This window comes from Coptis chinensis, chromosome 3 (genome assembly GCF_015680905.1).
Source record: "Coptis chinensis isolate HL-2020 chromosome 3, ASM1568090v1, whole genome shotgun sequence".
Classification (NCBI taxonomy): Eukaryota; Viridiplantae; Streptophyta; class Magnoliopsida; order Ranunculales; family Ranunculaceae; genus Coptis; species Coptis chinensis.
Window position 1 is genome coordinate 96877474 of NC_141458.1, and position 12129 is coordinate 96889602.

Sequence of the window (12129 nt, forward strand, 5' to 3'; positions counted from 1 at the left end):
GGGGGTTAATGAACTAGTAATTATGCATGATTAGAATCATAACTTCCAGATCATTTATGCATTGGTTTTATCTTGCGAGCTGCGTAGTATTTAAACGTGTTTGTATTTAGCGCACGTGTTGGACTTATTGGACTCATTGGACTTATTGGTTTTATTTGGTTTTTATTTTATGTATATAAAGTTTCTGTTATTTATATTTATGATGCCGTTTGTTTCTTGTTTTTTGGTTGTACTTGGATAGCTAGTTGTGCGTTATTTATCTTTGATCATTATTTCCCTTGGTGTCTAAATATAGTATAGAATGTCAGAACCAATAGATAAAGAATGGATGAGTGAAAATGAAAGAGGCGGCGTAGTCTATTCATTGGGAGTTGAGGTTTTTCTTAAATTTGCAGAGTGGAAGTTGGGCGGGAAGAAGTGTCCTTGCCCGTGCAAGAAGTGTCGGAATAGGTATTGGTTGATGTATAAAGAGGTTGGATACCATTTAATCTCAAAAGGTATAGAGAAGTCCTATCGTATATGGACTTTACATGGTGAGGACTTATCTAACGCTGCTGTTCATCCTCCATTGGTTGCAAATATTGGAGAAAAAACCTCGGATGATGATGGGTTTGAGATGGGGGACACTGAGGAAGAAACCATTGGGGACGTTGGGATTGGGATGAGAAACTTTGTCGACTCTGCTTTTGGATTACATGGTGATGCGGTGGCAGGTGATGACAGTTTGGGAATTGAATTTGATGAGCCTTATGTTCCTGAACCAGACTTAGGAAAGAGGTATTACGATTATAAGAAAAAGGCAACTGAAAAATTGTATCCTACATGTGAAGGTCCTGAGACAACTCTCTCAGCACTTGTAGAACTTCATAATGTAAAGAAAGAATTTGGTTGGTCTGGAACTGGTATGACAGTACTCTTATCCTTGTTGAGGCGATGGTTGCCTAAAGGTAACACCCTCCCTGAGAAGTATCCGGTAATGAAGGAGATGTTGAAAGACTTAGGGATGAAGGCTACGTGCATTCATACATGTGAGAACAATTGTATCTTATATTGGAAGACGAACAAAGATTTTGAGAATGTCCCGAAAGTGCCAAGCACCAAGGTTTAAAGTTAAGGAGGGAGTAAAGGGAAGAAGAATTCCAAGGAGCCTAACAAGGTAATGAGACATTTTCCTTTAATTCCAAGACTCAAAGCGGTTGTATACTATACCATGGATAGCGCATGAGATGACATGGCATGCACGAGCAGAGACTTCTGCGGCTTATATGCGTCATCCAATTGATTCAGGTCAGTGGAAAATTTGTAAAGAAAAGTGGCCAAACTTTGCTAATGAGCAGCGCAATGTTTGGCTTGCAATTGCAACCGATGGGTTTAATCCACGTGGCATTCAATCTACTAGTTATAGTTGTTGGCCTGTTATCACTGTGCCTTACAATCTCCCCCCTTCTATGTGCATGAAAGCAGAGTTTCAGATGTTGTCTTTACTTATACCCGGTCCAAAGGCACCAAAAGGAGACATAGATGTTTTTCTTGAACCATTGTACGATGAGTTGAAAGAGTTGTGGAAAGGAGTGTCGGCTTATGACATGAACAAAAGAGAAAACTTCACTTTGAAGGCTATGCTAATGTGGGGTATCCATGATTTGCTGCGATATGGAAACTTAGCGGCTGCGTAATACATGGTTACAAAGCTTGTCCTGTTTGTGGTGACAATACTCCTTCCATATATTTGAAGTCTAGTAGGAAAAATGTATACTTAGATTACCGTATATTTCTTAAAGGCAATCACCCGTTCAGAACGGCAAGTACTTTTGGGGCTAGTGGGTAGCAAGAAAGAAGAGCGTAGAAATCCTCCTCAACGATTAAATGGCGATGTACTTTTGCAAACACCGAAGTTATGTGAAGTATAAACCCGGTCGAGAAACGGAAGAGAGGTGGTCAAATTGTGGTTGATGACAATGAAGGTAATGAAGTTACATCGGCCTGGTATAGAAAGTCCATATTGTTTTTCCTTGTTTACTGGATCTATCACAAAGTTCGTCATGTTATTGATGTGATGCACATTGAAAAGAATGTTGTAGAGCACATACTAGACACGATCCTTAATAAGAAAGACAAATCGAAAGATACAGTCTAGGCACGAGAGGATATGAGGGAACTTGGCATACACCGGGATCAGTGGATGCAAACTGACCATGCAAGTGGGAAACAAGTTAAACCTACAGCACCGTTCTTCCTAGATAAAGCAGAGAAGATGGATTTCCTTAAAACTTTGAAAACTTTGAGGCTCCCTTCGGGTTTTTCATCTAACCGAGTAACATTGTCGGTCTTGATCCACTGGTTTGCTTGTAATGAAGTCACACGACTATCATGTGATTATGCAATATCTTTTGCCCCGTGCTACTTCAACATGCTTTTCCAACTCATCGATTTGCGGAAAGCTCTTCATCGATAAGCTTATTTTTTAACCTTTTGTGTTCGAAAAGTTGTAATTCGAAAAAAATCCAAGATGCAAAGTACATGGTTGTAGAGGCGTTGTGCGTCTTTGGAAAAGTACTTTCCACCATCATTTTTGATATTAGCATTCACCTTGTTGTGCATCTAGTGATGAGGCATTGATGTGTGGACCACTCAAAATCGTTGGATGTATCTGTTTGAACGGTAAATAATCCTTCTTTCAATCCCAATTCTTTTTTCCTTGCTTTTAAATAAAATTAATAAATACATTCATGGGTTTATCACTTAATTAGGTCAATGAAGGAGTGCAAAGATATACCCAGTAACAAACGATTTGTTGAAGGATCGATTGCAGAGTCGTATCTTGTCTCGAGATGCATTAGGTATGCAATGGAGTACATTCCAAATTCACAGCCCAAGAATCACAAAACCAATGGTCAAGTGTTTCTAGATGAAAATGATGAATATAGCGATGAGGGTTCTGTGCTTGAAGGTAAAGATGTGATTTTGTCGAAGGAGAAATTTGTACAAATCCGTAGATGGCTACTTTTCCGTTTGGAAGTTGATGGACTTGATGATCACTACAGGTGTTAGTTTTTGGCATGGATGTTTACTTCCCTATTAATAAATTCACACATATATACTAACTTATTTGAATAAATTGTAGTGAGTATCGTGAGTCTTTGCAATCTAGTTCCCGAGGCAGCAGAAAAGGGATAACAAAGACAGAAGTAGAGATACAAACAGATTTTATCGATTGGTTATATAATAAGGTATTTGTTAATTAGGATAGTAAGTTATGTTTTTATGTTATTTTTACTTTTTGAATTGTGGTATATTTTCTTTATAGTTGTTGGAGAATGGCGACACTTCATCTGAATTGTGGTTCTTTGCTAGAGGGCCATTGTTCAAAGCTAAAACTTTTCGAAAGTATCGCATCAATGGTTATGTATTTTCTACTAAGTCTCACGATGAAACCGTTCTTACGCAAGACTGTGGTGTTTGCATGAGTGCAATTACTACATTTACATCAAGTAGGAAAGATAAAAATCCTATTGATGCGTCTGCTAAGTGGTATGGAGTCATCAAACAGATACTAGAGGTGAATTACACAAATTTCAAGGAAGTGGTGTTTTATTGTGATTGGGTTAGGGTGGAAGATAAGACCAATGGATGTAAGTTATGCCTAGACTCTAACTTGGTGGTGGTAAATTTTAATCGGCTCAAGAGTTCCGACAAAATGTTAGATGAGCCAGCCATTTGTGCCAAAGAAGCAAATCAAGTATTCTATTCGAGGGATTTGAAATATCCTGATTGGTGGGTGGTCATACATTCACCAAGGCGAATGACTAACGAAGTGGACAAGCTAGAAGCACCAGAACCAGAAGACTTCCAATCTACTCTTGCAGAGCAACCTCATTTGAGATCACTGCTAGAACCACGTCGTTGATTGTAGTGTGCAATAATTTTGAAAATATGTTCAAATGCCTACCTTCCTTTTTTTATGATCATCTTAAGATTTTCTAGTAGTTTGGAAAATTAATTTTGGATATTATGGTTAATTTGATAGTGCATATTCTTTTATTTCTTTTAGTTCTTTTTGAATAATTGGTTATGTCATATTTTAAGTGTTATGAAATCGTTAATAATTTGTTTTCAAATGTTGTTGGAAATTGTTAGGCTATTTTTAAATAATGGAATCAGGTACAACCGCGACACCGCATTGCATCGAGATACCTCTTCTCCCACAGGTCAATGTACTTCTCAGTCATCCAAGAAGACACAATTAATGGGTCCCTCCGGGAAAATGCTTGTTGAGTTATGGCCTAATGGCCAAATTGTTGGACAAAATGCAAGCAAGTTCAAAACTGCAATAGGGAACCAAGTGAGGCTTAATATCCCTATCAATACCAAGGATTGGAGACTAGTGGATGGTGGCTTTAAGGATGCAATTTGGAAAGCCTTGACGGTAATTATTTTTATTTATTTATTTAATGTGTTAATTAAATAATCAACTTTACCATTAAGCTAAGCTATGTCTTAATATATTGTTTCTTATCAACTGTACTCATGATAGGAGGAATTCGAATTTAATGTCGAAAACTTTGAAGCTCGTCCGTTGGTCGAGACAAATTATTCTCAAAAACTTAGGACACAGAAAGCGACATACAGGGCAAAGTTTTTGGAGAAAGCTGAAAGCATTGAAGCAGCTAAGGAAAACTGCCCACCTGCTATTAATCCTACTCTTTGGGTAGATTTTGTCGACTATGAGCTTCAGACTAAAGTAAAAGAAAGGAATGCGAAAAATGCGGCAAATAGGGCCATGAATACTATTGGTAGTACTAATGGTAGGAGAACCTTCTCCCAAAGGCATAACGATTTGGTACGTATCATTTTTTAAATTATTAACCCTTTTGATTATGTATATAGATATGAATACTATTGTCGTCCTTTTTGAAGCACTATTACTAAGCATTGATTATTTGCCTGTAGCAACAACAAAACCCTCAAGCAAAAATAACTCGAGTTGATGATTGGCTTAAGGGTCGTGAACGCAGTGATGGAACAGTTTTGGAAAGTGCTCGGGAAAAATATGTGAGTAGAAGTTTTACTGCTTCTATTTTGTAACTTCAGTTTTTGATTGCTACCGGGTATATTTTGGGCTATTTGATTGCTTTTAAAAAAAAAAACAAATAAATGCAGGATCAAGTGAAAGCAGTTAAAGAAAGAAGACTAGCATCCGGAGAGACTGACATGGGAGACATCGACTCCGATGCATTGAATGAAGTACTTGGCAAGGATAAGAAGAACCGTGTTCGTGGAGTTGGTTCTAATGTTTCTAGGAAGCAGCTACAACATGCTGCTGTCGCAAGCGCTTTACTCAACCAAATGGCTGCTACATCAGTTGCAAAGGTTGAGGCCGATGTGGCTACATTTAAATCAAAGGTCGAGACAGACATGTCTAAGGTCAAATCAATGCTCAAGGTCAGTTTTTTCTTGGCAATTACGGTTAATGGTTAGAGTTAGTAATATGTGAACCACACTTTAAAATTATCATGTCTTCATCTATACCCGCGATAGGTTCTCCTTCAACAACAACTAGGCAATACTACGACGGGCAATAATGTGATAGCCAATGCCAAAGCACATATGGGTGTGACTACACCCTTAACTGAAGTTGGTTCAAGTTCCGCTCAACGCCATTCTCCAAAGCAACCCCTCGGAACTTGACTCGCTTTTGGGTCGCTTTGAACAGCCTAGAGTCACATTACTAGATAAGTTTGGTACGAAGTTGCTAAAGGGTCTATTGATTTAAGTGCAAAAATTTGTCATGCAGAATTCTTGGTTGGTGGAGAGAAGAGTGTATATTGATGAAGTATTGGTTCCGATGCTACTTTGTTTATGATGGTCCACAAGATGGTAATGAAATTTTGAATGCTTGGCTTGAAGGAGGGTATATAGCTTGGCTTGATGGGCGATTGAAGTATGATTGATGTTTGTAGGTTTTAGACCTTTTTTGGATTTCTCTACTTTTTGATCTTCCTGCTTTAGTTGAAGCTCAAGACATATTTTTATGTGGTTGTGGTTGCCATGACTTGGAACTTTTTGGGTGTGTTGTCATGCCTTGAAATTTTTATGTGGTTAGTCTTGTCTAGTTGTAATAATATAATGAACTCTTTAGCTGTCAAATCTTTTTATTAGTTTTATGTCGTGACTTGCCTTGTTGTAAACAAACCAAGGCCTTTTGTGTATTTAAGTTTAAGTGCGGATGGCAGATGTCGAGATATTTTGAGCAATTAGTAGTCAGCCGGGGGATGCGTAAACCCCTGGTTAGTTTTTGTTTATTTTCTTCTTCTTTCTATTAGCTATTTTAATATGAAGTTCTTATTTTCATTTATATCACTAATAAATGTGTAATTGTTTGATGCATGCGAGGTTCATACTGTTGGAGAAATGCTGTCGAGTGGTGACTTATGCTAAGCCACTAAGGTACCACGAGAACATCTCGAACTCTTTTCATCACTTTCTTGTGTGTGTGTATTGCTTGAAAAGCTTGCGGCTTCTCTTATATCAAGTGCGAACAACTAAGATAATCATATGAATTCTACTAATTGTCTAAAATAGCAAGCCTTTGGTGATTCTACATTGCTCATATGATGATTTGTGATGATGAGTTTGGATCTGTTGAATTGTAAACAATCAGAAACATCAATGGCGGCAGCACGTCCTCATAGTGCAGAAACAAGACCTGGGAGCTCTCAGCTATTGCAGTTTGCTGGAACATTATGGCTTGCTTTTGCTGTTTAATATATGATTCTGTCAATGCCGCAATTAGAAAGTCTGATTTCATCATGCTTAGTCTAATTATTTTCGATAATTACATTGCCCGTAGGGAGTGCCATCCCCAAGATTGATGGGTTTGATTTGAGTTCGAGATTTCCCAACACTTGGTAATCTTGAAAAAGAATACCGAAGTCGCATGATTAACAAGGTTTGCATATTTACCTCATTAAGTTTATGTTTTAATATTTAATGTAATGTGGTCATTTCCAGTTTTTTTGCGTGATAAGAAATTAGTCCATACTTGAACAGCAGAGTATTAATTTTCTTGACATTTTTTCAGTTTTAGGGTTTGTTGCCTCTTTTCGAAAAAAAATTGTTAAGGGAAACAATTTAAGATTTATAATTACCATCAAAGCTAATATTGTTAATCATTGACCTTATAAAAACAAAACATAGGGTGTTCATCATACCAACTCAAAACCCATCAAAAATCGACTCCTTCGGGAATCCCTTTTGTATTTTAAATTTAGAAACCTCGATATCTAGCTCGTTTAGCTCTCAGAGCCCTGATTTTTTACTTCCGCTCTCATGAAGCATGGGTATATTGCACGCCTAATGTTCCTCGGTTGTTTAATATGACTGCATATCATGCAACAAGTTGTTGGGTTTTCCAGTGGTCACTTTCTCTATTCATAGATTTTTCTCTATTCATATCGCGTTCTGCTGTTTGTGGGTTTTCTCACTACAGATTCCATTAGTTGTTAATTATTGTAATCACATGTTCCGTGTCTCGGATCTGTGGGTCAACTTGTTTCAGCCTTCAAAGACTAGGAACACCGAAAGGGAGATCCAAGTTTCAGAACTAGTGGGTATGCTTATGCTTAACTATTCTATCAGGGCACGCAGACCGATATCCTTCATTTGAAATTTTGGAGTTCTTTATAAAGAATTACAATGACACAAGAGACGCGTGTCCATTGTCATCCGCTTGAAATTTTAGAATTTGAAGTTCTAAATGATAGAATTGAGATTTTTAATTGAACGATTTTGGTTTTCGTCTTGTATTTTCAGAAGTTGAATCTGCAGATGCAACCACCGATAAAGGATCTGTTAATACTTGGAAAAGAGACGACTTTCCATATATTGGAGAAGGAGTGCCACCCGGTCGATAAGTGGCGAGAGAGAACCCCACCGTATCCCAATCACAATATGCCTCCTCGGCATTTTGAGCCCTATCACATGGTTCCTGTTCATAATCCTCCCGATGGACTTTGGTACAGGGGACCGCCTAGTATGCCTCCTTATGGACCCCCGGTCGTCCCGGTGGTGATCCACATGAATCATATGGTTACTATCATCCTCATCCCATCCTCAAGATTTAGCTAGGCCTTTAGCCAACTCACGGACACAAGAACCGAAGTTAAATGGGCCTCACTCAAAGCACGAAGGTTCTTGTCGACCGCAGATGCATGATCCTTACATTTGACCTGTTTACCCAATTAGGCCGGTGCTTATTATGGGCCAGCTCCATATGAAAGCTTTTATGGTCCTCCACCTGCAGCTTTTTGCAATCCTAGCAGCCAAGATGCCTCTAGGATGGGCGTGTCAAATGGACCTTGTATTTATAACCAAGATCCCAGCCATAATGTGCACACTCACACCGGCATTCTCCAGCCCTAGACCCAGTGGACAAATTCCCACAAACACCCCATTTGTCGGTGAGCAGGTGGAGTCAGTTGATTACAATACTCGTCGGGTCCATACAAGGTTCTTTTGAAGCAACATGATAGTTGGGAAGAAAATGATGGTGTTCGAAGAGGGAGCACACTCCAGTGAGCCATACGCCATATCTTGAAAGAGGGAAGCGGTCGGGGGTTCTTGGAGAGGATGACTTTCAAGTAGATCGCACAAATGATGAACGGGTTGTTACCGCGAAAAAATCTTTGGGTATGGAGAAGCTTCATCTCAATCTGGCGACCCAAGGAGGATGCTTTGAAATACCACTGGTGTGAGTTTCTCGTGGGGACACAGACAAGGCAAAACTAGTAAGGATATTCTCTTGAAGAAGCAAGAAGATTTTCCTATTCCCGGTGGTTCACAGCATATGCTGTCCAAGAGAAGTTCGACTTTGATAGACAAAATAGAGGGCTTAAATACCAAAGCGCGAAATTCTAACCGCTTGGAAGAAAAGTTAAATGCTGTGGAGGGTGAGGATGCAAGATAAAGGAATGCAGCATTTGCTCCTGAAACAAGTGATTACAAGGCACAGGTACTATCTGTCTCTATTGCCTTTCTGCATAGTATGTGTTTCTGCCCGAATTGTGATATTTAATGAGAAACACACACACCCTGAGGCCCCTCAAATTGAGTTGAGGCTTACCGCTTACCCCTCACTTTTTTAGACTTGTGCCCACAAAGTAAGGTTGCAACCACAAACCAGCTAATCATGTGACTAAAATGGTCAGAGTATGATAGATGATTTCTTTGCTTATGTGTTGAAAATACAGCTTTTGGAGTTGATATTCTACACACCATTGGTTACATATATGTGAGATAGGCAGCACAAGAGCTAGGGAAGAAAGCTATATATTTAGGGTGTGCCTTTTGACCTAACCCGGGTTGAGAATAAAGGGCACATCCGAAGTCACAAGTCACAAAGAAGCAAAAAGGTATCTCATTTTCATTCTACCGCGTTCTATTTTGTAGGTCTTTACTCATAGAATTTTGCTTACTCGCGATTAAAAAAAAAATGATCCAGGGGCTTTCGAAGCTTCAAGAATCGCAAGAAGACATTCAACATCAATCTAAGACAGACGGTAATGGCCCTCAAAGTGATGTTGAGTCACATACTCGATGTTTATGAAGATGCAAGCAGTTTCGATAGCTCTTCCGATGAGGATTCACCAAGAGCACTTTCTTATCGAACCCCGCAATCACTCGTGTATGTCCAATTATTCTTCACATCTACCTTCCTATAGGAAAGAAAAACTACCCCCTTGCCCTTTTATTATGTAGGTTGCCAAGTTCCTACAGAGTGTTGCATTCTATTAACTAAAATTTAGTCAAAATTTTTTACACCGCCAAGTAGAAAAGAACTTGCCACTCTTATGAAGACAACATATTTTACACTTAGCTATTAGAAAATTGTTATTACTATGTAACGTTGTTATATAACTGTGGCGGGGGCATAGGGAGACTATTCAGATGTCTTTGTAATCCAGCATATGACGTGGATGATGAAGAGATCGTGTACAAAGGCAAATAATGCTGCCAGATCAGTTTTCATAATTAGATACTATCCCCTTGGTAATGCTGAATCCACTATTTTTTAGATTCTATCTATAACGGTAGTGAGCCAATGCAAAATTTTCGATCGTCACACAAAATATAGCATTACATCTTGAAAGAAGTTATTCGGATGATCAAATAATGACACCTATCACTTAGTCTTAATGTGTGATGGTTGTGCCCATACTATATTGTCAACTGAAATAAACCTGATGAATACTTTCTAGCTCCAATATTGAAGGTGCAATGGGGATCATAATCAGCTTTCATATTCACTTGCAGGATGCATCAGAACCAACAACGGTGAGCGCAGGATGGGGTAATGGGATAGGATCTTTGCCTCGTGAACCGAGCCCGAAAGATTGGAGGTGAAGCATGTGACTTCAGGTTACAAACTTCGTTATGAAAGTCCTTTTTCATCACCTATGGATATATAGTGCGTATTATGTAGTAGCTAAAAGGAGCATATTTCTTTTGTTAAGAACCATGAAGAAAGATTAACATCATTTAGCTCATAAGAAAAAGTAAGTCCTCAATTTTTCCCCATTGTTGGTTTTGAAGGTACAGATGCAGATGTGATATCCAACAACCAGGAGAAGTTTGGATGGGCTGATTTGGTTGGCCGGTTCATGAAAAGATTGTCAAAGGAAGAAACAAGTTTAAAGAAAATGCTCAACAACTTGTAAAGGGTTTCAACACCAATTCTCTTGTAGCCAAACATGCAAGCTTAGAGCAAGATCCTCACGGTGGAGAAGAAGACCACTTGTGAAGCTCGATGACTTTTTGTCATTCAACAGAGGACAACAGAGCTTGGGATGAAAGCATTAATAGGCACGGAAAGGAAGTAAGAAGTTCTTTTATAGCGCCTGCTCCTATAGAGAGCAAAAATGGTGAGAGGTGGCATGAGAAAGGACAAGAAGAACAAAGCGTAAAGGAAAATGATTCTACGAGAAGACAAGGGATGCGCTAAATTTTCACCGATGCTACCCAAAAGTTCATAACATCTTCCAGTGCTACACTTCCGTGCTGTAATGAAGGAAGTATTGCAGCAAGTGGTACCTTCCCTAGGAAGAAACCGAGGCATCCAAAGTCTATTCAAACACGCTTGGACTCAGCTACAAGCAATGAGTCAACTAAAAACAGTCCATGTAATGAAGAAATAAAAGAAATTGATGTCTTGATTGACTTTTGTAGTGGTGCTAATACCTTCAGGAGTTTTGAAAAGAAAGACACTCTAGTTGGTCGTAAAGATGTAAGAAATAGCTTCACCGATGGTAAAGCTCGAGAATTAGAGTGTAAAATAGGGAAACTTGAGAGAGAGCTAAGAGAAGCTGCTGCAGCTGAGGTCTCTCTTTACTCGATAGTCGCAGAGTATGGGAATTCGACAAATAGGGTTTATGCTCCAGCTCGACGCCTTTCCAGGTTATACTTACATGCTTGCAGAAATGGATCGCCAGCCTAGTAGGGAGAGTCTTTGCTAAAACCGCTTGTTTACGGATTAGTTTTGTTTTTGTGAAAGCATGTGCAATCGATGTCCCAAGGTTCAGATAAACTCACTCTTTTGCTGTTTTTCTTCCTTGAAATTTTCATCAATACACCTCCCAGATTTTAAATTTGCAAGTTTGAATCACGGTCAAGACATCAAGTGTATCTAGACTCTTTCCCCGCTTATAAGCGCCCCCTACTCTACTTACATTCAACCACATGGCTCTCATAAAGTTCAGCCGTGTCATCGGCTTGAGCTTTTGCAAAGCACAAAGGCGATGAAACTTTACAAACCAATATGTCTAGCTTAGATGTTCTCCAAACCTGTTTCTTTGTTATCATATCCCAATTGTTGCACATTTAATTCTCCGTGAACTGCATTGCTCGAAGAAGGTGATACGTGAGTGGCTCCATCTTTCGCCGATACATTTGCCGCACTGAGAGGAAGAATCAAAGTGGTACGAGACAGAAATCAAACTCTTCCACTTCTCAGTCAGTTCATTGTTTGGACTGCTTTATTGAAAAATAGGTTAACTTTCTGGCTATCAAATTCAGTTGTCTTACGAGCAAGCATCAAGCAAAGCCGATGAGAAGTTGCGACTACAAGCTCCTCTA

General features: G+C 39.1%; 1 protein-coding gene across 1 annotated transcript; it reads left to right on the forward strand.

Annotated features, from left to right (window-relative positions):
• Window positions 1-4246: 4246 nt before the first annotated feature.
• Window positions 4247-5478, forward strand: LOC147511914 (uncharacterized). Its single transcript, XM_086598602.1, has 4 exons — window positions 4247-4426; window positions 4535-4840; window positions 4951-5052; window positions 5161-5478. The coding sequence occupies exons 1-4, from the start codon at window positions 4247-4249 to the stop codon at window positions 5476-5478; spliced, it is 906 nt and encodes a 301-aa protein (XP_086454728.1).
• The last annotated feature ends 6651 nt before the right edge of the window (window positions 5479-12129 follow it).

Bases quoted from the DNA above. Each gene is read 5' to 3' on its own strand.
- LOC147511914 (XM_086598602.1), top strand. From the start codon at position 4,247: ATGGGTCCCTCCGGGAAAATGCTTGTTGAGTTATGGCCTAATGGCCAA. The intron at 4,841-4,950 runs GTACGTATCATT...ATTTGCCTGTAG, and splicing joins CCCAAAGGCATAACGATTTG to CAACAACAAAACCCTCAAGC. The intron at 5,053-5,160 runs GTGAGTAGAAGT...AAATAAATGCAG, and splicing joins AAAGTGCTCGGGAAAAATAT to GATCAAGTGAAAGCAGTTAA.